Source organism: Neodiprion fabricii, chromosome 2 (assembly GCF_021155785.1).
Source record: "Neodiprion fabricii isolate iyNeoFabr1 chromosome 2, iyNeoFabr1.1, whole genome shotgun sequence".
In the NCBI taxonomy this organism is placed as follows: Eukaryota; Metazoa; Arthropoda; class Insecta; order Hymenoptera; family Diprionidae; genus Neodiprion; species Neodiprion fabricii.
In genome coordinates, this window is record NC_060240.1 from 31740082 (window position 1) to 31767612 (window position 27531).

General features: G+C 34.4%; 8 protein-coding genes across 19 annotated transcripts; 4 read left to right on the forward strand and 4 right to left on the reverse strand.

Moving 5' to 3' along the window:
- Positions 1-154: 154 nt before the first annotated feature.
- LOC124175716 (transmembrane protein 164) lies at positions 155-5875 on the forward strand. 3 transcript variants are annotated; one of them, XM_046556163.1, is made up of 6 exons: positions 155-414; positions 1125-1453; positions 1523-1639; positions 1719-1797; positions 2381-2481; positions 2666-5875. In XM_046556163.1, the coding sequence occupies exons 2-6, from the start codon at positions 1136-1138 to the stop codon at positions 2960-2962; spliced, it is 912 nt and encodes a 303-aa protein (XP_046412119.1). In that variant the 5' UTR covers positions 155-414; positions 1125-1135; the 3' UTR covers positions 2963-5875. The 3 variants fall into 3 exon arrangements, with proteins under 3 accessions (XP_046412119.1, XP_046412118.1, XP_046412120.1); XM_046556162.1 differs by lacking the exon at positions 155-414 and adding an exon at positions 434-556; XM_046556164.1 differs by lacking the exon at positions 155-414 and adding an exon at positions 598-663.
- Positions 4901-9229, reverse strand: LOC124175719 (F-box/SPRY domain-containing protein 1). Its single transcript, XM_046556166.1, has 4 exons — positions 8889-9229; positions 8468-8741; positions 8043-8133; positions 4901-7959 (listed from the first exon to the last, which is right to left on the reverse strand). Exons 1-4 carry the CDS (start codon positions 9191-9193, stop codon positions 7865-7867), a joined length of 765 nt encoding a protein of 254 aa, XP_046412122.1. The 5' UTR covers positions 9194-9229; the 3' UTR covers positions 4901-7864.
- A 178-nt stretch (positions 9230-9407) lies between these two features.
- Positions 9408-15978, forward strand: LOC124175711 (transcription factor Dp-1). Of its 6 annotated transcripts, XM_046556153.1 has the most exons (11): positions 9408-9554; positions 9719-9817; positions 10799-10917; positions 11502-11568; positions 11905-12002; positions 12455-12618; positions 12999-13161; positions 13345-13706; positions 13846-13928; positions 14009-14092; positions 14177-15978. In XM_046556153.1, the coding sequence occupies exons 2-11, from the start codon at positions 9769-9771 to the stop codon at positions 14413-14415; spliced, it is 1428 nt and encodes a 475-aa protein (XP_046412109.1). In that variant the 5' UTR covers positions 9408-9554; positions 9719-9768; the 3' UTR covers positions 14416-15978. The 6 variants fall into 6 exon arrangements, with proteins under 6 accessions (XP_046412109.1, XP_046412111.1, XP_046412108.1 ...); XM_046556155.1 differs by having other exon boundaries at positions 9433-9817; positions 13348-13706; XM_046556152.1 differs by having other exon boundaries at positions 9434-9817.
- Positions 15741-17110, reverse strand: LOC124175722 (COP9 signalosome complex subunit 9). Its single transcript, XM_046556170.1, has 3 exons — positions 16963-17110; positions 16637-16709; positions 15741-16514 (listed from the first exon to the last, which is right to left on the reverse strand). The coding sequence occupies exons 1-3, from the start codon at positions 17029-17031 to the stop codon at positions 16477-16479; spliced, it is 180 nt and encodes a 59-aa protein (XP_046412126.1). The 5' UTR covers positions 17032-17110; the 3' UTR covers positions 15741-16476.
- Positions 17111-17355: 245 nt separating this feature from the next.
- Positions 17356-22304, forward strand: LOC124175709 (golgin subfamily A member 2-like). 5 transcript variants are annotated; one of them, XM_046556148.1, is made up of 14 exons: positions 17364-17800; positions 17988-18080; positions 18188-18373; positions 18695-18883; positions 18980-19175; positions 19277-19442; positions 19527-19668; positions 19784-19978; positions 20097-20318; positions 20397-20582; positions 20658-20909; positions 20989-21367; positions 21443-21643; positions 21769-22304. In XM_046556148.1, the coding sequence occupies exons 1-14, from the start codon at positions 17762-17764 to the stop codon at positions 21960-21962; spliced, it is 2640 nt and encodes an 879-aa protein (XP_046412104.1). In that variant the 5' UTR covers positions 17364-17761; the 3' UTR covers positions 21963-22304. The 5 variants fall into 5 exon arrangements, with proteins under 5 accessions (XP_046412102.1, XP_046412101.1, XP_046412103.1 ...); XM_046556146.1 differs by having other exon boundaries at positions 17356-17800; positions 18188-18883; positions 21772-22304; XM_046556145.1 differs by having other exon boundaries at positions 17360-17800; positions 18188-18883.
- A 64-nt stretch (positions 22305-22368) lies between these two features.
- LOC124175721 (60S ribosomal protein L35) lies at positions 22369-23340 on the reverse strand. Its single transcript, XM_046556168.1, has 3 exons — positions 23214-23340; positions 22826-22962; positions 22369-22673 (listed from the first exon to the last, which is right to left on the reverse strand). The coding sequence occupies exons 1-3, from the start codon at positions 23214-23216 to the stop codon at positions 22442-22444; spliced, it is 372 nt and encodes a 123-aa protein (XP_046412124.1). The 5' UTR covers positions 23217-23340; the 3' UTR covers positions 22369-22441.
- A 688-nt stretch (positions 23341-24028) lies between these two features.
- On the forward strand, positions 24029-26738 carry LOC124175715 (heparin sulfate O-sulfotransferase). Its single transcript, XM_046556161.1, has 8 exons — positions 24029-24224; positions 24339-24568; positions 24813-24898; positions 24974-25112; positions 25194-25291; positions 25413-25570; positions 25753-25976; positions 26299-26738. Exons 1-7 carry the CDS (start codon positions 24113-24115, stop codon positions 25962-25964), a joined length of 1035 nt encoding a protein of 344 aa, XP_046412117.1. The 5' UTR covers positions 24029-24112; the 3' UTR covers positions 25965-25976; positions 26299-26738.
- Positions 26050-27504, reverse strand: LOC124175720 (N-terminal Xaa-Pro-Lys N-methyltransferase 1). Its single transcript, XM_046556167.1, has 4 exons — positions 27215-27504; positions 26821-27007; positions 26633-26741; positions 26050-26510 (listed from the first exon to the last, which is right to left on the reverse strand). Exons 1-4 carry the CDS (start codon positions 27380-27382, stop codon positions 26255-26257), a joined length of 720 nt encoding a protein of 239 aa, XP_046412123.1. The 5' UTR covers positions 27383-27504; the 3' UTR covers positions 26050-26254.
- Positions 27505-27531: the final 27 nt, after the last annotated feature.

Here is a 27531-nt window from a genome sequence, read left to right on the forward strand (position 1 = left end):
CTATTCCTATAAATTTTAGGAAATACATTTCTTTTTCCAACATTTTTAGTATCTGATTCAAATACGTGCTTCATCGATTCAGTTTACCGCCGCAATATATGCTATATTTTGCGCGTTTGTTATTAGACGTCGTCATGACAACCGTCTTTAATCGCCTTGCATCAACGGTTTTTAAACAAAGAAAAATTTAACAACACTGGGATCAATTGCTTAAAATTGACCCCTTCTCTCTTTCAAATTTTATTACTAATCCATTTATTATTATGTAGCTTGTTACGTAACCGGACAAAACTTCATTTTCCCCCTAAACGAATTTCCCGAATTCTAGTAGTGTATATGTATAATACATAAGTCGTTGCATCGCGGAGCGGAGCGAAGCTACTGCCCGGTTTGATTATCGTATATCCTAATAGCGTAAGTATCGCAAATTTCATTTGATATGTGTAAACAGAACGATTTTGTTTGTATATAACAATGCAAGAGTTTTGATATTCCATTCGTAATCAATATATGGTTATATTGAAACGTATTCACACGTATATCTGTACAGTTCTAGGTGAGATAAATTTGACATTTCGGTTTCATAACCTCACTTAACCTCGTCCTCTTTAATTAATACACACCGTCGCTGACTAATCATCGATTAAAATTCACCTCATCACCGTAATTTCTACATACACTCAGTCATATGTTGATTATTACCGATATCAGAGAATGAGTTATTATCGGTTGCGAACTTTTTTTTTGGCACAAATTCCTGGTGCCCTTAACTAAAATCAGACGCCCCATTATCATATTCTAAGAATTTATTTCTTACGAAAGCTTAAGTCTAATGAGTTTTAATTACTCCACTGATTAAACAATTGTTCTTATCCGTGTCTTCTTAAAAGCGTGAAAATTTATCAGTATGATGAATCTGAACCTATTTGTCTTGCAACTGATAAATCTAAGCTGTCGGAGATTAATGTTAAGCATAGAGATTAGTTTTACATTGATTTTATAGTAATTGATGCCCCATGACAAGAAATTAATATTTTCGTTACTTTGCTGATATTTACAGAGCCTTTCGGAATAACATATTATCTCATAAAATCTTGTCTTAGCCGAATAAATTATTGTCTTAGATTCCTTCGTCATGTTGGAGTGGGCATACAGTGGCGTAAATGCTTCTGTGCCTCGCAACGTTGGACCTGAATGTGCAGAATATTTAACGCCATCGCGACGAGTTGTAGAAACTATAGCAGCTACAATTTTAGTCGCAGTCACTGTGATTTGGGGTTTGAAGCGAATAACTCTACCCAAACCTTCACCATATGTGAATCAAGACAGAGTTGGCAAACGAGTATTACTGATATTTATGTCGCTAATCCTTGGAATGGAGATTGGCTTCAAGTTTTCCAGCAGAACTGTGATTTATTTATTGAATCCTTGCCACGTAACAACGGTGATGCAGGTACGCCTAATGAATTACATTAATGCAGTCATTTCGACAAACAAATATTCTTTATTGCTATGTTTTCAGTTGTACTTGTTGGCTGCTGAACCTAGTCAAACTGTTACTGCTATTTTTCGAATACATTTAAATCTATTGAATGGACCACTTTTAGCCTATTTATTCCCAGAAACTGCATCTAGACAGGTGAGTAGCTTATTGTAAGCTATAGTAATGTAATAATAAAGTAATAGTACATACTTTAAAATGATATATGTGTTTCTAGATATTTGTGGATAAGGCTATATACTATATCCAACATGGTTTGATGGTTGTAATTCCATATTACTTACTACGGCTTGGAGGTATGTGCATACGTCAAACTGCGGTGGTATTTATTGTAGATGAATATTTGTTCATGCAAAAAGTTTTAAGCAAAGGCTGGAATATTCTCTCGATCATTAACTTCAAGGTATATTTATATTTTCATCAGATATTTTTTCTTCTATTAGCTGTTATTGACTTGCTTTCGTACTTTGTTCATACTTCAAAAATATGATCTTAACGTATCTGCACGAAGAATTGTAAACAAAAGTGGATAACTATCGTTGGAATTCATGTCTCGTTAATTAATAAAGTGGACATTACCTTATACTTATAATTGCCTTGATAACAATGTATCTTGAAAGCTTGGACTTGTTTCACATAAATTTTGCAAGTTTGCATAACTAGGCCTTCGCCTAGTGGTAAGCGATCTTTGTAAAATAATGTGGAATTTACGAATTTTCCCTAACAATATCTGAACAATGATTTAATCATTTCTATAATATAAGATATTCTATGCTATAGTTTTTTTTCTTAAACTGTATTGAATTGTATAAGGTGACAACAAACTTATCGTTCTTGCTTTACAATTTACTGTTTTATGCATTTGTATCTTTATTTTAGGATCATATAATGTTGAGCCGTTGTCCGATTTGAGTTGGTCAGTCCTGAGCTATGGCTTAAATCTAGCTTACCATTTTTGGATCCTGCAGGCATTTGCATTGGTGAGTTATAAAAAAAAATCGCCATTACAATTAACATTGAAATATTGTGAAATTAATAATTGATAATCTTGAAAACCAAAAAATAGTATCTTGTATTGAAACACAGCTTAGACTACGACTTATTCAAACCAAGCAAAAATATTCCGCACTATTCAACGATGTGATGATCATTATGTTCTTGCAGCCTGCCCAAGTGAATTTGAATCATATGTTGTGCCCAGCTGTTTTGGATCCGTTTGAAGGTCAAAATTATCGAGTTTGGGCAACGATTCATCAGTTTCTACTCTGCCCTATACTTTGTAAATTATTTTGTTTTGTATCTAATTTTTTACTCACACAGTTTCCTGTTACTAAAGTTAAGAAGTCACTCGAGTTTCCAATACAGCGTTCAGTTCTCAGTGATGATTGTCTGTATAAACCAAAAGCTAGTGACTCTTCTCTCCAAATTGGCCGTGAAAATGGTCATACACACGTAGATTAAACTCAACTCACATTTTTGGAATAAGTTTTGATTAGGTGCATTGCAATAATGTTACGTGGATCGTAACATTTATTTATATCGCTTAGCGACATGTCACAGATATACCGTACAAAAGTATCAAGACTATCTGGGCAATGATTAATTCTGCACATACCCCATTTTAGTTTATGCAATGAACTCATTATGAAGAACCTTTGATCTTAATTATAACATAGATCTGTAACTCAATGATAATTTTACTATTGAAAACAAAATATTCGTATTATGATCTGATAATTTTAGATCTGTTTGCTGGTATTTATTTCTGAAAACAATCAATTAAAATAGCAAATCATTGTGCTTCATAATTTGTTTTGTTTGGAACACCTGTCATACTACTGATTTTATTTGATCCTTGTAATTGCTAGAAATCTCTTGAAACTTACGAGTTGTGTTTGACGAAATAAAGATTGAATCATCCACACTAGCACATAACACTGTGTGATATTTTTACAAAAATGAAGCATTCATTCATTTATTATTTATACGCATTCATAAAGCATAAAGATATTGATTTTTTAATTGTTGTTCTCTTGTGCAATTCGAAATACTACAGCAATAATTAAAAAATACAAAGTAGATAAGGACAGATTATTGATTCAGTGGAAAATGTATCATATCCAACAGAAGTCGTATCTGATTTTCAAAATGAATATAAAGTACTATACTAAGCGAATTCAGTTGATTTGAAAGCTTCTACCTAGTACAACAAATTACTTTTATTGCTGTACAATGAATGTTGCAACAAATATTGATTGTAAATTTCACATTATAAGTAATATTTGAGATTATTACCGACTGTATTCTCATGGTTACTGGGCATTGAGTTTTCATATAATCTGAAGCTATAATTATTGTACAAAGCTGTGATCAATCCAAGCCTATATTTCTTGAAATTTTTGCTTGAATATAACATTAATGGAAAGATAGAACTAATCATGAATTACAAAATAAGTTTCATTTTGATCTACTGCGTGTGTCGTATCTTTAGTTCTTGCAAAGTGCATTATGCTAAAGCATGCAAGATGTATCAAATGCCGATTTAGAAGCCTAGTTATCAAAAGCCAAAGATAAGTTGATCTTCAATAAATCTGATGTTAGACAAGTATCTTGCCATATATAGGCTTGGATAACGAAATAGGATAATTCCTTTAGAATAGGGTATTCCTACTAGAAGTATAAATAGGGTTAAATACATTCAGAACTCTAACTAGTAAGAATTTAAATCCTTACTACTACTTCATATTCAAAATAATGTATTAAATGTAAATTACATAAACAAGGATGTATAAGTTATTGATTTTAGGTAAAGTTCAAACGAAATTAGTAGCTTATTACTAGTCACTATTCTCCTAGTCTGTGATTAGCCAGCGTTGAATATCGCTGGATTAATTTTCAATTTGACATTTTATAGATTGGCATCATTTCACAAACCCTCCTAGCACCGTATTTGGGGGTGAATGGAAATTAATGGACATCGTTATTTAAAAAAAAAAATTAGGATACTCAGCCACATATTAGTACTTTACGATTCAAGTGCGCGAAGTATGAGATTCTTGCACTACTGTAGTTTGTCGGCCGAGCGAAGTGCGCATGCGTTTCGTATTCTATTTTTTGTAACACCTGTAATGGGAATTGCCCCCAACCCCACCAACCCCGCCACCACCACCACCACCACCACCACCACCATTACCTCCTCACCGAAGAGGCTGCGCGAGGTAGCTAATTCCCCAACAATTCCCAAACTGTTAGGTAATGCCGTACAATTGTTAGGTAATGAATATTACCTAACAGAAAACTATATCATAATGAACATCCCCAAATACTTTTCAATTCTAGCTAACGGTTTTTAAAGTGTAGGGGAATCGGGCGCTTTGCGCGTACTTTTTGGTACGCGAAGTTGAACTTCTCATGCAGGTGTTACAAAAAGATATATTCCTATACTATGGAAAATTAATATAGATGAATACTTTACCCAATTAGTCAGCAAACTGCTGATTATATTAGTTATTTCTTATTTAAAACATACGCGTTAAGAATTATGAATTCGTCTGTTGCTGCAGAAGTTGAATATTTGTAAAATACATTTTCACATTCATTTCAAATTTAATATGACTATCAATCACAAAGTGGGCACAATTCTACCCTGATATTTATTACCGATTCTTCAAGTTTTCCTTCTCGTTACAATTCACGCTTGGCTACAGTTCCTTCAGTCTAAGCCTGTAGAATAGTTGAAACAATATTCATCCGTGTAGATATTGCAGAAAGTATAAAATGATGTAGTTACACATGATTGTATCCCCTTTAATATTTCCAAAAATGCTACACCGATTTTACAACTGTAGATGGTGGAGGATTTCGATCTCAATTTAATCCAAATAGAGGGTTGTAACAAAGATTATCAAAAATACACACGAAAAAATAACAAGTACTTGCGGAATATCTTTTACCGATCCCAACTCTTGATGTAGTTGCCACCAAATATACATATTACCTATTTTTGATAATTGTGATACTGCGTATTAGGTATGTAGGATAGTGTTACATGCATGAAAAGCTGAATTCATTTCTTTCATTTCAAGATAAAATGATTTATTTACAAATATGATCATACATTCGCTTAAAATTTTTTTATTTGTATTTTATTTTTCAAATATATTTCACAAAATACCCTGATGAGTAGCAGTTACCAATGGGCCGTCATACTTTCAACGAGTAAAAAGTGAAAAGCCAAAATTGAAACTTTTGCGCAGAATTATGGCAAAAAAAAAACTTATCTGAAAATTTTGTTAAAAAATTATTACAAGATTGCAGTGCTAGAAGGACTAGGAAAAATAACAACTTACCAGGCATTATATAAATCTTAAATTACCATTCAAGTGATACCTCGGTGGGACGTGAATATATCTCAACAACAAAATAACCATCTCAGCTGTCTACAAAACAATAACTAGTCACAAGAATATCAAACGACAAAATAACTCGAGACAAAATAAACAGGGACCACATAACATAGCTAAATAACCCGTGACAAAAGAATAGGAACTGAATAACCCCACTAATCCCACACACACCAACAGATTGCATACAACAAAAACAGTGTTCCATCAGCTCGAGATGTTTTGTCTACGGTTATTTTGTGTTATAAAGTTTTGTCTCATGATATTATTGTTGTGGGTTATTATTGCTGGGGTTATTTTGCAAGATATTTTGTTGTGGAATTAGATGTTTTGAGATATTACATGTAACTGATATCTCTTCCTGTATCTTATCTGTCAGTATTTTTGTATTCGTGAAACCACATTAAAATTTGACGGTATTAAAGGCACTACTCGTTGCATTCCACAGTTTCAAATGGAAAGACCAATCGGGTTTAATGCATACTCTTGTGATTAGTTTGAGTAATAAACTATTTTGAAACACTGAGCACAAACTTAACAAACAGTATTTAAAATACACCCTAACTAAAACCATACGGACACTTATGAAAAAAAGTTTATTTTTCACAGATGCAATAATCACTATGTACACGATTCTGTACAAAAGTTTAGAAAAAATAATCGACGAATTCTACCTAGGGTAATTCTTAATAAATAGTAATAATTACCAATAAATATGTACATTAGAACATTGTTTTGCTTATTACGACTGTCTCTCCCACTTTGTTAATTTTTAACTCACACACACACACTACCTGCTTTAGCTTTTATAAAAAGGTTGCTATTTATAATTGTCAGAAAGTAGTCGGTCATAGCCTATGGAAATATACAATTTCTTAAAAAATAATTATTCTTACACTGTGGTATTTCAAGATAACAAATTCACCGGATCTTTCATAGAATCAAGCTGTAGGATACATCACTGACTTGATTGGTATCTTGAAATCAGTATTGTTATGTTACTAGCAATGAACTTCAGTACATTGTTATACATTATTCTCGCACAATTATACTCTTCAAAATTCAATGTTGACATTTCTGCATGAATCAAAAGCTCACTTACAAAGACTTTGAGCATATTTAACTGTGTAGAGTTAATATAATTAATAATATAATTTTTTCAATTACGTATAGGACATAATCGAGCGCTCAAAATATCCACGCAATAGCAATTGCTACGATGCTTAACCATCAGCATTAGCATTTAGAAGGGTAATCGAGTCAATGTACCAATACTAGCTTGGTTGGCAAGTGAGTGAAATGCAACTTGACCAGATTCAAACTACAGTAGAGCGTCTATTATTCGAACTAATTGGGGGTGGCAATCATTTAGATTATCGAGTTTTCGTATAACCAAACAGTGTGGGAATCAACCCCTAATTCGTTGAACGTAATAGAATATGTACATAAAACATCAGATTCAATATCGGGGCTCACTTTTTTCACAGCTCTGCAGATGAGTAGGAACTGACACTGGAAAGCCAAATGTGTGCAAACTCCTGTCTGGTAGGTGGAGAAGAGGTACGCCGTGCAAGTTTGTGCTTACAATGTCACACAATAATATATGTAGCGGCCTGTTATGCGAAAAACCGGAAATTCAAAGTAAATAATCTTTATGATAACTGACGATTTGGATAAACCGAATCATTGCTCTGATAATTAATATTTTGGATAACTGATGTTCAGAAAATTAATGCTCTACGGTATAAACAGTTCAATAAACAAGCTATGTACGCAATTGTCGCCAATGCTTTGAATTGCGATGCTCATTTTTTACACTTATCCATTATTTATACGCGTTTTTTTGGACTCGCCTTAGTGGAAGTTCTACTTAAACGTAGATATATTTTAACAGACTATCCTCGCGTGGCACATGCTTGAGAGAGTGTTGCAAGTTTACTTCAAAATTTTGCAAAAAGTGTTAGCCATCCAAAGGTGGTCCAAGATATACCATTGAAACTTCTGTATTACCATAAACAGCCGATACGGACGGGTATAATCTCTTGTCGGGTAATCCTGTACAAAAATGTCCACTTCATTAGAAAATACATGAACCAACTATGACAAAATTAACATTGTCGGCAAAAACAATAATATACCTCTAAACGCTACGCCCAGGAATTCATAGTTTTTTTCAAAGGACAGTGTGTTGTCATCACAATCCAGTATTACTCTTATTTTCTCACCAATCTAAAATTAGATAAGCTTTTAATAAATTGATGTATCATGTGCTAGAAATTCTGAATTTTCATTTCAATAAAAATATAAACGAGCTCATACCAAGTAAATTATTTTGCATAAGTCTTTCACTCTATAGGACATATTTGTGAGAAATTAGTAGAAGTTGATAAATTTTCAATTTAATTGGTGGAAAAATTTTTCAACAAATCTTACAGAGTACATGTTGCTGGAATTTTCATTCAAATGAACATTTGGCATTTGAGTCACACCGCGCATTGACTTTTCCTGAAATTTGGTGCCTGCAATTTGATGGATAAGAATATGTAGCAAATTATCAGCTTACCTGATACTTTGGAGCGTTGTTAAGAAGAGGATAATTGCCTTGTGCATCCCCATTGTGTAACAAATGATTGTCGACAAGGTTCCATCCCCAAGAGTGTTCGTCGGAACCAAGTAGAGCTACATACCCTTGGCAGAGTAGAGATGCTTCTTTCGTTGCTATTCCTATCACAGCTACGGTTCCCAAAGGACCTTCCCAAATTACCTCCCACGCATGACGTCCATGGCGGAATCCTATCTTACTCCGAGAGGCATCTGTACTTTGAGCGACTGGATTTCTGGAGGTTGAAAATGAAGCGAATATTGGAATGAAGAAAATCGCTTGGTTTGTGTGAAAATTTAAAGTAACGGGTATGTTGTGTGCATTGAAGTCAACTCAATCACAGCACGTGACAAAACGTAAAATATACTGCTATTGCACCTACCGGTGCAAAGTGAACCCGTTTGGTTTGATGTAAATATTGCGGGAACAATCGTCAGGGTTCCAAGCATGGTAAAAAGCTCGTAATTTGGCTTTATAGGTGGGAACCGATGACAGCAAATCCGACTTGAGCGCTTCTTCAGCGAGTTTTCTAATACAGTGTAACCGCCATACATCATTATTCTCATCGTTCAAAATCCTATACCAGTTCTTACACACCAAGGAACAATTTCGCAAATCGTGCAATTTTAAGTAGGAAAATATCACTTCTAAAACATGATCGGGAACCCTTGACGCTATATCGTCCATTTTGCCGGTCCTACGTGAACGACGGAACAAAATACAGATGGGATGGAAAGGAAACGAAATAGGGAGGTCGTTCTGCACTGTGATTCGCAGATACATTGATACACTGACGTTTTGTGTAGCAGCGCTGAGTTCCCCAGCTACACATAATTCGATACTCAATGACTAAAGTTTGCGGTAGACGGGGAACGATGAGGAACGGAACGAACCACGTGATCAGCACTGGCCAATCAGCTGTTTAGCTTTGTGCTACCGCCAAGCTCGTCTCGGCTCTACTTGCACTGAAAAGCTGTATTTTACTGACGCGTTGTTAATGTCGTGATAACGATTCAACGAGAAGCTGTGTGTCGCGCACGATAGCGCGGTTAGTTTATTTTGATAATTCGCAATATTGTTGATACTTGGTAACCGGGTTTTTACAATATTTACTTCACAAATAGTGCAATGCCGGAGTCGCCATTTTGGTGATACGTCGAGTCCGACCTAACTATTGCACTTATGATCTTTTTATTTTCACGCGAATTTCAGTCCGCTTACGGGATCATATTTGATACCTTCGATATCCAGAAGCATCAGTGATGACCCAGCAAAATAAAACGATGAATTTCTTGATACACGACGCAAATGGTAAGTCGTCCAACTGGCGCGCCAACAATCGGCACGCACGGCTCGGTCTCTGAATATTCCTTGTCGAATGAAGTGTGAAACAATACCTCGTGCGATCAACCGAGGAGCACGTTTTCTAACCAAATTTCATGATTCTTATATTTCGCATATCCATTTCTATTTGGATTCGTCAATTTGATGGCAGGCTCCTTGCTAAACTCAACCACGTTAAAACGTGTGTTTCGCGTTTACTACCAGAATACCGCGAACGAAAGAATGCAATTTTTGCAATCGTTGTTTGTAACCGAATCCTACATTAATAATCTTGATCGAGATTTCTTTCTAAGGATTTACAGAATATCCCAATCACTTTCATTTACTTATCGATAACTAGAACATCCAACTGTATAGTTCTGGATTTCCTTATGTTAAACTTACAATTTACACATTGACACTGACAAATTCTCTGTTCTTTTATTGATATACTTGTGGAATCCATGAATAATAAACAAACATATTTAGTACTGCTCGCGTGATTGTAATTGGTTCTCTTTCATTGAAAAATAGCTATTGGAAATTGAAGATTAATGTTAAATGATATTGCTGTTTGGTATTCCTATTTTAGTTAAACTAGCTGTATTGTTTTCACGTAATAACGTGTATTGATAATCAGTCGTACACTGAATATCATTCTTGTAGATCTCAATTAGGATATAAATAATTCATTATTGTTCTTCTTAGCAACAAGGGCATTCCTTATTTGCCTTCAAGATCAATCAGTTGATTTGCCTCTAAAATTTGTGTACTACAGCAGCGTTGATTCTTGAAAGACGAATACCATTCAATATGAAATCTTAAATATTTCAGTATTCCCTACTGCTAAACTCTTGATACTACTCAGAAGAGCCATCTAATGTACATACATTAGTTGATTAACTGAAGTTTTGGATCATATAAAATTGTTAATCTGTGATATTTTAAAAAAAATAAACTTTCTTACAGGCCAACCACAAGTTATTAAAGTGGTTCCGAGCACGCCGAATAAAGCACTAACTGGGCTTGTTAGCACCACAAATTCCGGGAGTTTGAAGGTATTCAAGACACCTGGCCAAGATACCCAAGTAAATATCATTTAAAATATATAATCAGACTCACAACATTTGTATCATTTTTCTAATAATTACCATATATTGAAAAATTGCTCTACCAATATTCAACAGGTTTGCAAACATATTTTATTTATGTTATACAATGAGTACAATCCATATTATTCTGCACTCCCATCTTGAATATTTCTTACGGTTCCCATTTGTATGACTACTGAGTATGGTTCATAAAGCTTTCTAAGATGACACTGAAGCTCATATTTATAGACCTATTCGGATGAGCTGATTCATATCACAATTTAACCCAATGGCCACAAACAGGAGTTCTCAAAACAAAAATTCAAACTGTCTCACAACATATAGTATTTCTGACGTGTGCTATCTTGTACATTTTGTAATCAAGGGATTCAATAGATGATATGCAGAATTATCCCCGCCTGCTAATGTAAGCTTCCAGCTTCTAGCTTCAACTTTGTATTTACAGGGTGCCCAGTGGTCAGTTAAATGTGTAGCAATTCGGGGGATATTGAATCACTTAGTGAGTGGGCACCCTGGGTTCATTGTGATGATATTATGACCATTACTGTTTGTACACTCAGGTCTTGTCCAGTGGGACACAAGTACTGAGAACCATCAGTTTGCAAGGTTCTTCAACACCTGGTCAGCGTGAGTATTACAGATTCTTACCTAGTTTCTTGCAGTACATATTGACGGATCTTATGGAAACAGAAGTATTTCGATGGGTCGGATAGAACATTTATATTTTGCCGCGCAACCTAGAATGGACGTAACTCAAAAAGTGTTACAGCATGTCCATACAGAGCTCTATACACAACTTTTACCATCTTTTAAGATAGATCCGTTTTAGGTTACCCAGTGAAATACGGCCTTTCTATCTGGACTGTCAAAATGTGTTTGTTTCTATAGGACCCATCTATATATCTGTCTTTTCAGTTATCAGAAAGTTCACATTTCTCATGTAACAAAATATTTTTCTATTAGGCTTAGTTACCATCCCTGTACAAAGTGCAAAAATGTCATCTGTAAAAGCTGGGGAATCTGTAGTGACAAAAACAATACAACTTACAACTGCTCGAATGGTAGGTTACAACATCATGAGCATTGAGAAAATATGAATCAGGAGCTATTCAAAAAAGACATTAGCTTTTCCTGGGGGATTCTAGATTATGTGGTAGTAGCATAAAGCACACTGGTGGGGGTGCAGATGAACATAATGTTTAGTTACTGTAGGTAGATTTTTAATCATCTGCAGCCCAGGTTGATTTTATTAACATTAGCTCTACTAGTGTGGTAATATTATATATTATATTAATTTTTATCATTTTGTTAAAAAGTTTCTATTGAAATGAGAGTTTGTATTTTCAGTACCTAAAAACTATTAGAAGTGGATTTGTTAAATATCAATTCAGGGGGATTAAAGTAAATGAATCCATTAAACAAAGTTGATGTATTTTTTGAATGGCCCCTGATAAGCTTGATTGGATTTTGTGTTATGAATAAATTTTTTTATTCAAATCTTTCCATTCAACAGAATGATTTTAAACAAGCGTTGGTATCCCAGCCTCAACAACAGGCCAGCAGTCAACAGCAGATTGTCAAAGATCAATCTGGAAAGACTTTCATCAGCCCCATTTTGGATCACAGTGGTTCGAGGAAACGACAGGATGTCGAGAGCAGCGATTTTACCCCAGAGTAGTGAGCTTGGACTATTCTTAATAAAAAACTGAACCTTTTCCTGACGGGGTTTATCTCTGAATATTGAATGATGCACACGTTTGGTTTTGAAATACATATCAGGATGAAATATCATAGAACTATTGATCGTCAAGTAGCACAATAAATTCACGAATCTTTCAAAAAGTTCAAAACAGAGGACAGTTTAGAAACTTATCTTTAAGTAAAACATGAATCATTGATCTCAATTTGAAATGTGCAAACACATGTCACTGATATTATCTGACTTATTTATCTTAAAGCAGCGACAACTTTTAAGCATAGGATGCATATCAAAGTATGTGTCTGAAATCGGGAAAGGGTTCGTTTTCCAGATTAATAGATCTGTATTAAATTTACAGCAAACGGAGAAAAACAGAAAAAGTTGGAAAGGGCCTTCGCCATTTCTCTATGAAAGTCTGTGAAAAAGTGAAAAAGAAAGGTACGACATCATATAATGAAGTTGCTGATGAATTAGTTGGCGAATTCACCAACCCTGCGCACATAAATTCGTTAACTGATCAGGTAAATATCTTTTATCGTCGATATTTGGAACCTTGTTGTCTTTTCAGGCAACTCACAGATAGTTCTTCAAAGTTTGATCTTAGGTGCAAAAGTACATAGAGAAATGATCTCAGTCTTGCCAATGAGTGTCAAAATTTGCTTATTCAATTCCAATTTCACTCAGGATTAATATCTCTTTTGCAGCAGTACGATCAGAAAAATATTAGGAGACGTGTATATGATGCATTGAATGTATTGATGGCAATGAATATAATCTCCAAGGAGAAGAAGGAGATAAGATGGTTGGGTTTGCCCACAAATTCGTTGCAAGAGTGTTTGTCGTTAGAAAAAGATAAGAAAAAGAAAATAGAGAGAATCAAAGCCAAAACTCAGCAGCTGCATTCGTTAATTTTGCAGCACATATCGTACAAAAATTTAGTTGAACGCAACCATAAAAACGAGAATTTTCATGGACCACCTAAACCTAATTCTGCTATACAGTTGCCATTCATAATAGTTAATACCAGTAAGAAAACTGTTATTGATTGCAGTATTTCAAACGACAAGTAAGTGTCAGTCTTTCTTTTTCATGTAGTATTGTTTTACACAAGATTAGTTCATGTTTTAATTTACAGGAAAGTTCTATTTGCATATTTTACACGTATCTACGAGTAATGCTTCTTATAATATTTGTATTACTTTCAGAACCGAGTACCTGTTTAATTTTAATGATAAGTTTGAGATCCATGATGACATTGAAGTTCTGAAAAGAATGGGTTTAGCCTTTGGTAAATACTAATTTAATACTTTGTTCCAAATATTGATAAATTTGCACGAAAATCTCGGTACAAATGTACATTTGCTTCAGGCCTTGAGAAAGGAGAATGTACTGATGACGATTTACGGAAAGCAAAAACTATGGTACCAAAGTCCCTTGAAAAATACGTTGAGCGTAAGTAGCTCTAGTTACACTTGATTTTATTTTAAGGTAAAGGTGCTGTGGCATAAATCTAATATTATCAACTAATATCCATAGAATTGGCCTCTGGGGATTTGGAAAGATTCATTCCTGTTACAATTCCTGGGCCGAGTACATCGATGGATGAACTGGAAATAAAATTAGAGGAATCTGGATCTCGGCCACCTTCTTCTTCTCGTACCTCTCTCTCGGAAGATCCTTTGTCTCCACCTTCCCAGTTTTTCTCTGAGGAAGAAGATGAAGAAGAAGAAAGCGACCAGGACGATCAAGTCGACAGTGATCTTGAGGCTAACTAGCATATCCATTCATTATCCTCTTAACATATTTGGTAACCACGAAATTGGGCTTGCGGTGTCGTTTGAATTACACAAACGTAAAATCATTTTTATAGAAACTGAATTATTGCATCACCAGGTGCTTTGTATTATTATTGCGCCACGTTGCCGAAATCGTTGGATGCAACGGATTGATTATACAGTGATTGAATTTTCATGCCTTCTCACTGAAATGGAGTCTCATACCTTACTTGGTTGGCTAATTTTTGCTGACGAAATGATCGAGACAATATCAAGGAATACATCTTAACATCGCCGAAACAATCTATTTTGGCTGTAGGAAGACTTCAGAATTACATTCATGTTTCAAAACAGCTGAAATTAAATTTTATATTACTGGAAGGTATATCGTGTTGCAGGTTGAGAAGTGTAATGAACTAATAACAGCGAGTAGGGTACATGTCACTTTCTTTCTTTTATGGAATAGCATAAGGCTAATGCGTAAACGTCCGTAAATTGTATTTCATGCCACTTTGATTGTTATTGCTCGGATACGAAAGCGACGAGTTAGCTAACCGACGTGCACAGGGACTGAAATTCGGTGCTATTTTAATCATGCGTCGTGTCGTGAATTTAGACACTTTAGAATGTATGTACTATAAATAACACAATTATAATCTTACATTAATATTATTACATGTATAAAATATATCTATACCACTCATTTTCTTATGGCACGTTTATGATATCTGTGGTTCACAGCAGGACGCAATATAGCAAAGGAATACAGAGAGAGGTCTAACTAATTTGAAGTGAATAAATTGTGAAATTATTACAAGTGACTGTATATTTTTTTTTTTCTTCAATTCAAGTTTTAATACATTTTTATTATTTCTGTGTAACTTTACTATTCCGGATATAGAATGCCAAATTTTTATTTGAGCGCAATTTTTTCCGTTAGAAAACATCTTTAATTCACTTGATATGGAAAATTCATTAAACTTTAAAAGATTATTTGTAGAAATTTATTTTATGCATACTGCTGTATCGATTTTGCGTATTTTATTGAATTAGTCTTTTACCCAAAATAGGAATTTATGTTGCAGTTCCAGTAATACAAAGTAATCATTAGCTACTTATTAATAATTAATATTCTTCAGTTTAGAAATTGTTATTATTAACAGGATTAAGTGTGATACGATTATTTAGAAATAGGTATTTACGTAATTTCTCTTATTTCAGAAATATTTCAACTCTTCGTTCCATTAATGAGCATCTTGTAAATGTTTAACATGGCTCAATGCGAATTTTGTTTTTGGATCGAAAAAATATTTTTGAATAATATATAATAATTGCAATCTATGATTAGGTTTGTAAATGATTTTAGAGGTCAGCTACCTACAAACATGTGTTACTGACAGTAACTGATCTGATACTGAATATGTATAATGAGGATAGGGTCTGTAAAGCAGCATCTTCGGATATATGTCAAAAAAGTGTATCTTGTACACAATAATTATTACAACATTTCACAAATAGCTGGATTAATTGAATGATTGTAAATAAATTTGGACCTCTCATTTATATTAATTGGTCGTTATTAAATTACTATGTTCATGCTATACTTAAGCTTGTCTGAATTTTTGCCATTATTTAGGCTAATGCAATTTTTAATTTTCAATTGATAAATGAGGCATTATATTCTGGCTAGATGTAAATAGTTTTCAATGCCATTTAAATAAATTAGTTTCATCTTTAGTTAACTAGGTTCTTTCTATTATTAGCTACTTCTGGTTAACATGTGTGTGCTATATAGATACATTGCTCAGATTGTCACAGCATCCTAAAATCTGAGTTGTAAAGCAGTTTGTGATATTTTGCTTCATTAAGTTCATAATAATTCTCGCAAAGTGAAATGAATATTCAACAGAGTTATCTAACAATGATGAAACAAATATTTTTATAAGAACAGTTTATTCAGCATTGAGTGTTTCATTTTTTGTAACACAAATCATTATATCGGTATTACTCGAACTTATCAAGTTTGAAAGAATTTAAGACCTTTGTTGATCACAGTGTTCATCAGTTCAGATCCTCATCATCGAACAAATCATCGAAATCTAAAATAAATATAGTGTTTTTATCAATGCACATTTCCTGCAGCGCTTTTATAAAAGAATAAAACTTTTTGGCACAGAGTAAAATATATCTTCATCATTATTTGATACAAACAAATTCTTACCATTGAAAAAGTCAGCATGCACCGCTTTTTCATTAGCAGCAAGATCCATCAACAATCCACTGGATCCACCAGCCTAAATAATGAAAAGAAAAACATCAATAACTTGCAGAGTATGCAATTTTTTTTACTACCGAGTAATTTGATCCTGTTTGTCTGGCTGACGGTGTGAGGGTATTGGTCAGTGACGAGCAATTCTAAATCAATGCAATGCAGATATACAATCTAAGTGATCGTCAGCCCAGAAATTAAGTCACATTTGACAGCTTTGGCACGATGGTTTACGATTTGAACGTATGTAATTTATGTTTTAAAATGTTTAACGGAACCTCTTCAAGATCCATGTATGGACCAGCGCCTTCGGGGAACATTTCATCGGCCACAACAGTAGGTTTCATGTCGACACAATCAATTACTTGATTTGAAACAACAATTCGACGTAGAAATAGGATGAAAAATTCATATACAATTGTTCTAGTTTAACCATTAAGTGTACATACCTATATGGAAACGTTGACTTGAGAATTCGTAATCAACGACAAAAAGAAAGAGATAGAATTACCAAGCAGTGGTCTCATTCTCTGAGTCGGTAAGAGTAGGGAATTTCTGTAGTGCGAATTCAACTACAGAAAAAGTGCGCACCGAGGCCAATGTTCCTAGAATTCGTCCAATAAACAGGCAAGAAAACCAGTGAAACCACACGTAAACGCACTTGTGTAGTTGAATTTGCCATAACATTCTAAACGAAACCATTAGCGAAACAGCAGTGCTGCCTTTTATGCTCCGCATTTCGTATCGTGTTTCTCGTTTTCGTCAACGTCCTCATAGGTAGAGAGGATCTTCCTCTCTGCCATAGCTTTCTCTTTTTAATCAAGGCTCACTGTGAGGTAGTAGTCCATCTCTATTAGCTATGGTGCACAAACACAAATGAGTTAATACACCTGCATATCAGGACAATGTGTGTGTGTGTGGTGAAGTGGCACGTAGAGCGTAACCTCACAATGTTCTGTCATATTGTAATATTTTGCTCTATGTATTGTAAATAATTAATAGAATAAATATTGCGCGTGGATTCTGCACCAAGTACACTGTTTGCTCTTCGTACAGGTCAAAAACGAACCCTCAAAAATGAAAAAATCTGAAAAACTATTAGCAGCCAGAAAAAGGGTGAGAGCAGAGAAAATATAGATATCTTTTCTGCGAACTTTTCGCTATTATTCATTACCGATAATTTCTAATCAAATGTTCGTTGTAATTACTTTGTGTAATATTTTCGAAATCGAAAATTGTAATGTACACACATAACTCACATGAATTAGTATCACATACTATAATGGATATTTCTGTATCATAGCTCAAGGAATTCCAAATGAGTAAAAGAAGTCACATGGCAGATGATACTTCAAAAGATGTAAACGAAAATACAGAAGAATCTACTCCGTCACAGGTGAAGAGAATTTCCATTGTCCTTATTTAATTTCAACGAAGGTAATACCTTCATTAAAAAGTTTGATCTCTAACCATTAACATGGGGTTTACTTTATGTTTATACAGATCGACAATACTCTTTATAACTCTGATAATAATTACAACTACCGGAAAATAGGGTCCCCAATAAAAGAGACTCAAACACCATCAATAGACAGCCAAGTTTCTGAAGCCCCTCAGCAAACTTCAGAATCGCATGATTTTTTGGAATTCAATTCCAATGGTGATATCACTTCTGCTGCAACAAAGCTGGTGAATTCTTCAAATCCTATTAGCGTTTTTCAAGACACTGTTGATTTCACTGTTCAAGAAAAACTGTCGGAAGGTTCCAGTATTATATCTAATTTCACAAATATAACAGATGATGTTTCTAATAAACATCAAATTAATGAGAATCTGATTAATGTTGAGAATTATTTTACCTCTCAAAATATAACGAATAAAACAGATGAAATTGATTTAGAGCAAGACATTTTATTAAAAAACGAGACACACAATGTAAATGTTCATGCAGAGTCAACTAATAATCGCAGTGGTTTACATACTGAGTATGAATCATTGGTCGGATCTCAGGCGTTGCAGAAAGAATATCTACTACAGATGACATCTGCCGTCACAAACATATTGTCAAGTGATATGGAGAGTAAAGAAGTGCCGCAAGAACTTACCTCTGATTTGGAACAGAGAAATCAATTCTTGGCATTCTGCTTGCAAGAACAAAAAGAACTTGTTAACCGATTACATCTTGAAGTCAGCCAATATGTAAGTTTGGTGAAATCATTGGTTCAGACCAATTGACCAGCTAAAAGCTTCATATTAAAAAATTATACAATTTCAATGAATTTTTTTTATATTCAGAGGACGAGAGTGTCAGAACTAGAAATGGTAATGACTACAAAGGATACAGAATTTGAAGCAAAGCTTTATCACGAATTGAATCCACTCAAAGAGCAATTACAACTTCATGCACAAACAACTGGCATTCTTGTAGGAGAAAAGGCTGAGCTTACTGCTGCCCTCGTTCAAAGTCAAACAACTACCAAGCAAAAAATTGGTAAAATTACTTATATTTTGTTAATATAGACTTGGTATTACACGCTAAAAGTAAAAATTTTATACAGTATAACAGATTGATAATCAATTACTTTTTATCAGCTGAAGTCGAAGAATTAAATGGAAAATTAAAATCGGTCCAACTCCAAGTCTCTGATTTAGAAAGGGAACTGAATTCTGTGAAAAATAGTAGCGAAGATGTCGGAAAAGTGAATAACCAGCTTCAATCTAGCTTCTACTCTTTAGAGGCGAAGTATTCTCAAGTGAAGTAAGTTTGCACAGCCATGGGCCCTCATTATTACTCTTTTATGACATATCATTGGATCTTTATTGGACGTTTTTATATTCTAAGACAAGAAAAAGACGACTTGGAATTAGAGACCGCTGAATTAAGGCAGAAATTAAATGTTAAAAATACTGAGTTAACTAACATTCAACAAGAATTAAAAGAAAAAACTGCCTTACTGTCCTTGAATGAACTCCGAATACAACAGGTACTTACAGTATTATATAATCTCTATTCGGAACTCTATGATCAGACCTAAAATTGACCCGAAAATGCAGTGGAAATTAAGTGTCCAGCATGCCATATTCCAATCTAATACCTAGTTACAGATGACTTCTACGACACAAGAAACCCAAGGTATCAGTGAGCAACACCATGTAGTAGCCGCACTGGAACAGCAGTTGAGCCAATTAATGGAAACTCTTAAAGCTGTCAGTAGTGAACGTGACGAAGCTAGTAACCATTACCAAAATTATGTTCAACAACTGAACAACCAAGTTACCACTCTTGCTCTGAAGGTAAGCCAACACGAATTTGCAATTTTGATTGCTGTTCTTAAATTATATTTAAATTGCAACGCTGATTACTGCAAATATTTTTCTGTTGCATCTTATTCATTTATTAATCATTTTTTAGCTCGAGCAAACTACAAAGGAGAATGCAGAAATAAGTAGTCGAGAGCACAGCCTTATTCAACGGTTGTCCGATCTAGAACGCCAAATACAAAGTCAGAAAGAAATACCTGAATCTACACCTCCTGTTATCAATGACAATAAAGAGCGAATTGATGAGTTAGTCAAAAATATTGATCAACTCACTTTAGAACGGGATAGTCTTCGAGCAACACTTCATGAAAAGGTGATTTAACTTTCTGGCTGAACTACAATAGTCCTCTAGAATGAAATTGAATATTTTACTTTGTTTTCCTCAATCTAGGATTCAGATATCGATGCACTCAAGCAAGAAATGGAAGAGTTGCAAGAAATGCGTGCAAGCAATGCTGAGGCGTCCCGTTTAGTCTCTGCTCTAGAAGGTGAAAGATTAGCGGCAGCTCGGGCTGTCTCTCAAAATCAACAGTTGAAACAGCAGTTGAGTGAAATGCAAGATGCTTTCGTCCAACTTGTGAGTTAATTTAGAATAATTATTTAGTACATTGTCAAAGAAACACAGTTTGTGAAAACAATTTTTTCACTATAGAGCAACACAAAACTTGATTTGACGGAGCAGTTACAAGGAGAGAGGTCGATTGGAAGAAAATTGAATGCTCGGTTGAATGATACTGAAAATGAAGTACAGAAATTGAAAGATGAAATGCAGGAAAAGGATTTACTCATGGCTGAATTAGAGAAAGAAAAATTACGCATGGCTCAAATTGCAGATCAAATGCAACACTATCAAGCTCAGTCTAATCAGGCTAGTACCTTGCAGCAAGAACTTCACAATGCGCAGGTAAATGTGACTAATTGGAACCATGAAATGTGCTTGTATACAAAATCAATTTGTTACCAATATAAACATTGGAATTTAGGAACGGATCGAAGTTTTAATGAAAGAAAATCAACAATTGATCAGCGAATTGAATGCTGGGACGATGTTGAATGATTCAACCGTTCAAAATCAAAACATTATACAGCTCAATGGTGAGTGTAACTTGCAAGCATTGAATGACGTGGAAAAACTAAAATTATCAACAGCAACAACACAGACTGACAATGAGTCGTATAGTAATGGTGACACGGCCCCGCCAATTAGTGAACAACAAGCAATGATGTCAGTTTCGCCCGAAGCTGTGAAAAAGTTGGAGGAACGATTTAAACATACTATGGAACGTGTTGCTGAACTCTCAGACGAAAAACAAAGATTAGAACATCTCGTTTTGCAGCTTCAAAGTGAAACCGAAACTATAGGTTAGCGTAGCCACACTGAACCGTTATATTTCAGGTGTAATAAAACCAGGATGTATAATTAAACATCTCTTTCAGGTGAATATGTTACATTGTATCAAAAGCAGCGTGGTGTCCTTCAAGAAAGGGCTAAAGAAAAGGAGGAAGCATTCCGCCAGTTGACAGAACAACGAAACACACAACAGGAACAGCTGCATAAACTCAAAATGCTTGTAGCTGAATTAATTAAAGAGAAAACTACGTCTACCACTACATCTGCATTATCGGATAGTACAAACGGTATATATTAATTCCTGTATTCAGTCCAAATTGCTATTTCGATTATGGATTCTAAATGTTTGTTGGTTTTCTCGATTTTTTTTTTTTTTTTATACATTGTTTCATTTTTAACATGTGTTTTCTAGAAGATGGTCTAGAACTTAGCAAACATGTGGAAAACAAGACATCCTGTCAATCGGCAGTAGTTGCAGTCAAAGATAAAACTACGTCTCAAATTCTTGATCTTCTGACGGAAATTAAAGAATGCAAGGATACGTGTGCCTTGGAACCTAACTTCCATCCATGCCCATGGTGTTCAGGAAACTTGATTACAATTTAACCTTAAAACCAGTCATTAACTTATATTGCCTTAAAATTATTCAACTCTCAATTATTATGATTACTATAAACATATTCCTAAACAGAACATGTCAAAATTGTACATAAAATGTTGAAGTATTTCATAAATTTATACAATGTAGTACTTTCTTTTCAGTTTTCCTTTGTTCACTAACTTGCTTGTTTGCCAACTTATCGGCAGACTAAAAGTTATGAATTAAATTTTTTTTAAATTTACTCTCATATATAATTATTTCTAGGCTTTCAACAACAAAAAGTTCATTAATATTTTGATTATTTAGCATAAACGGGTTGCAAGTAAATGTGAGCATTAAATAAAAATTGCCGCTGGTCTTGTTGATGAATAAATTTACAAAGGAAAGGAATTGAAATGAGATATACACAAGTTAAATAAACTATCATAGAATAGTTTTATTGATAAATTTTGTTTTAGTTTTTTGAGAAGAAATTTAACTGTGTTTAAGCTTTGACGGCATATTTCCTGATGGGGAATGCAGATCGCTTCCGAATTTCTTTCAGAGTCTTACGACTCGCCTGGTAAGGAGTCAAGGCCCTGCGAATTGCTCTGGTCTTCTTTGGCCTCAAGTCTAAGGGCTTGTACTTCTTATTCTTGAACAACTTTCGTAAATTCTCCTTTTGGTACTGGTGCATAACAATGTACACACGAGCAATAGCTTTGCGAACGACGCGACTGAAGGTAAAGAGAAATTCATTGTAAATTAGGCAGCTTTAGTCATTCATTACATTTGACAATAACAGTAAACCGGCTACTACTTATCACATAAATATAACATAAGTGATTCAGAGCGAAAGATTAAACTATAAGGGGTTAGAACAGCTTACATTTTTGAGAGTTTGGAAGCGGCACCTCCTGTCACTTTGGCAACTCTCAAATTCGTCAATTCGGTTTTGAGCTCATCGAGCTGTTTGAGCAACTCCTTCTTGTCTTTCCCCCTCAGCTCGGAGCACTTGACCTTACCCTGAAATATCAATAGAACACTCACATAACGTCACGCTTAGAACACCCAAACAACAATTTCACATGGAAACCGCCAATGTAATAATGTTTTATTCAGGTTAAAACAAAGAAGCAAGTCTAGATTATGGGTATGATTTTACAGACCGGCAATACGTAAAATTAACCTGAATTTGTGTATTTTATTTGTAAAATTATGTGTGAAAATGGATTCTTTGGATAAATACGGATAACCGCAGTAAGAAGTCTACAAACCATCTTGCTGCTGTTTGGCTTGAAGAAAGAGGGATTCGTGACCGGAACCTGGATTTTAGCTACAGGAAGTCAAGGATTTCAACTAGTGGCCGTATGCATCAACACTTTTGTGTTGTTTCGTATAAAGCCATATGTCAAGTTAACAAGATTCAAAAAATTGACAAGACAAATATTCTTAACATATGAGTTAGTTTGGTTTAGAAATTTTTCAAATTCGAAAAATATTCTTTCATAAAGCATCTGTTAAATTACAAAACTTTATACCGACTTTACGTTAACGATGCTGACTTAAGAGTAGTTAATTATATCTCCCACAGAGCGCGCTGTCACCGAGACTAACTGTGAGTAGTTATTTATTGTAGAGATCTGAGGACTAGTATTAGCTTCGTAAGTGGTCGTAAAATTCAAAATTCGCCTGACGTCGTATATTACGGCAATCCTCTAAAGTATTTGATCGTGTTGCGTGTAGCTTACGTGGTGTTTTCACTCGGCCATTGAGACCACAGAGATATATAAAGGCCGTGTTCGAAAATTGACTGACAGTACTGTCAGCAATCTTTTATCTCTTTTGCGCTTCCAAGTTCGTGAATAGCTCTGACTCTGTCCTAGGGAATTTTGAGTACTGTCAGTCAATTTACGAACACGGCCAAAATAGAGCGTAAGCAACGGCGTAAGCGACCTGTGAACAGATTTGAATCGGTTCTCTAAAGGACAGAAGATAATAATTCTCCCATCCTCTCTGTCTCTCTACCCATGGAGAGGGGCCAGGAGAGGGGAGAACAGCTAGGCTGCTGGGCTATGTATAAGTGTGTGTGACAGCGCTTCATTTTCATCACTGACAGCGCGATGCTTGCATCGTTAGCTTGTCGCCTAACCTTGTTGCAATATTTTCGTTTAAAATGATAGTGAGAACATTTCCAGTACAGTGGTTTTTCGTGATAGTATTAATACTCTTAATTCTATATTTCAAAATAAGAATCAGTTACCTTGAAGAAAGTACTAAAACCCTGCGTAAGTATTTTTACTAATTTATCATTAATCAAATGTGATACAACTTTATGTTATATCACAGATGCATAGAAAATTATAGTCAAACAACGTTCAACCTGATTCTGTTAATTTCAGAGAATGCATTGGCTCAGATGGAAAAGCGAAACAACATCGAATCGCTTAGTCACACTGAGGACAGCCCATTATCAAGTGTCGATGATGTGGTCGTGATATACAACAGAGTACCAAAGACAGGCTCCACAAGTTTTGTGGGCATAGTATATGATCTATGCAAACAAAACAAGTATCATTCCTTACACATCAATGTCACCAACAACATGCATACACTTACTCTTCCAAATCAGGTATTTACTAAGAAACCATCTATTGCCCCAGGAGTTGACAGATAAATGTGCTAATTTTGATTGAAACAATCCAAACATCCAAAATTTTGTGCACAGTGTTTGACCTCCAATATACTGGTATAGAATCACGTGCACAAAACTGGAATGCATTGTTTTATTTAACAGAAGTTCAAATGTTTCGGTATTGAATGCATATATTTGAAGGAATTAAAATACCGTTTACGATAATAGACTTATCTTTCAGGTACAATTTGTAAATAATATTACTCAATGGGATGCAATGAAACCAGCTTTTTATCATGGTCACGTAGCTTTTTTAAACTTTGAAAAGTGAGTATCTTTGTAAGTATTTGAGAACTTTGAGAGAAATTCAATATATTCAATGACTTAATTGATTATTTTCAGATTCGGAGTTAAGCGTACACCGTTGTATATAAATTTATTACGAAAACCTTTGGACAGATTCGTATCTTATTACTACTTTCTAAGATATGGAGATAATTTCCGACCACACTTAATAAGAAAAAAGCATGGCGACACCAAGGTATTATCAATTAGCATATTCCGCTTCTTTCTTCCTTGTAAGATTATCCTTTGTGAAAATAACATACCTTACATCTTACAGACATTCGACGAGTGCGTCAGACATGGACAACCTGACTGTGATCCAAACAATATGTGGCTTCAAGTTCCGTTCCTCTGTGGACACGAACCTGCTTGTTGGTATGAGTTTTTACACTTAATATGCTTGGAAATCAATTGACTGAGAATTATTGTGCAATTTCTTATCTTTTATAATCACAAACGTATATTTAGTTGAATGTAATGATTTAATTGATTAAAGGGAAGTCGGTAATCCATGGGCAGTTGCAGAAGCTAAAAGAAATGTAGAAAAACACTACCTCCTAGTTGGAGTCACAGAAGAATTACCAGAATTTGTACAAACTCTTCAGGCTACACTACCACGATTTTTCAAAGGAGCCTACGATCACTTTATGCATAGTAAGACACGTGTTAGATATTAAGGATTGATAATAGTAAAGCATAGCATGTTTTAAAATTCAATCAAATTTTTAATAATTTTTCTAGTCTACTACTTTTATCCACTGGCAATGTTTTTACAATATAACGCAACTACAGTTTGTGATAATTTAAAAAAATCTCAAATCAATTAATTTTTTCAGATAGCAAGTCCCACTTACGACAAACTACCCAAAAAATTGACCCTCTCCCAGAAACTGTAAAGAAAATTCAAAATTCGCAAGTATGGCAGATGGAGAATGATTTATACATGCATGTTTTGGCTCATTTTCATGCAGTAAAAAAGCGTGTTATAAACTCAACGCCGCAGGAAGCGAATCAACACTTCATGTATGAAAAAATCAGACCAAAATGAAATTAAACTATGGTAAATTTTAGAGTATTGAAATATTTTTATTTAGTGAATCGACACTTTGTATCTGAAAAAATTAAACCAGTTGAGTATAAACTTTATTGAATTAAAAAGTGTTAAAATTTTTAAAAATTATTCTTGTGTATGGTTTTCAAGTGGTCTTTCTTGTTTTTCTTTATAATTTCATTCATATCAAAGAATTAAATATTAACAATCATCATATATATATATTTATTGTTATGTGCAATGTCGGAATTAAACTGATCTATGTGATAATTGTGAACTATTTATTTCTACTGTAGTACATTGCTCACAGAATTCCGTATGATTTTTCTAGGTCGTAATATGAACATATAAACAGGATAAAGACCTCGTGGAAGTCTGGATTGTTTTTGTTCCTTTACAGAAGAAAATCCAGCCAGATCAAATAAACGTTGTAATTCCTTCAGTGGGCGTGTTACTGAGGAATCCTGTGTATCAACTTCAACGTTTTCAGAACTTGTTATATTTTCTTTTACTATTACCACGCCATTCTCTTTGAGTCCTGCCCTGTTGAATATATTTTACAAAGTTACAGATTACTATTTTACATTGTAAATTATACGGTAAATTCTCATTTCCACTGCAAATTACAGTACTGAAACAAAATATGAATAGCAAATGTTACTAACTGACAGTGGCTGAAAAATTTTATAAAATCGTCATCTTGTAGATGTCCTAAAACCCATTGACACCATATGACATCATACTTCCCTACTTCAGGACAAAAGTTTTGCAGACCTGTAAGAGTAATATCCTGTAAAGTATTACATGTATTATATGTAAATTATTTAAGATTCTCAGGCTTTTACTTTCATACCTATGGGAAAAAATTCCCCAACTCTTTTTGTACGACCAGCGAGGTAAGTTTTTGCTGCTTCTAGAAACTCGGAATTTTGCTCAACCAAATCAACTTTTTTGAAGTGTTTGGTAAGTAGATGTTTTGATATTCTGCCAATTCCAGAACCACAGTCTAAAGCATATTCTTTTCTCGGAGGATTTTTTAACTGAAACGTGCGTTATGTGGAAATCACAGAATATAGATCAAAGTATATTTTTGGAATCAGCCTTCAGATGGATTCCAAAATTATACGAAAGCACATGTGGGTTTGAATTTTGAGGTTACGTTCCTAGGTATCTCGGCATCAATGTGGCGAGCATCAATAAAATATTTATGAAACACAATTTTGCGTAAATTTGACTGAATACCGTACCTTGAAGGCTGATCTTAGAAATAATTCCGACCCTTCGATATCTGTGTTCGAAATGAACCCAAATCCTCCTAACATTCCATCCTCTGTGGCTGGGACTTTAGACCAGTAGTTGGCAGCGTCGGAATAAAAATTTTCAGTCCTTTCGTCATTTTTCTGAATATCATCCATTACTAAATTGATATTTTTAAGGTTTGAGCACTTTTTCTAATATGTTATACACATCACTTTCATTGTGTAATTTTAAAATGTACCCGGGTTATTCAATTTTTATATCGTGACTTTATTATGATTATTATCGTTTTCCTCGACCGTTCCAA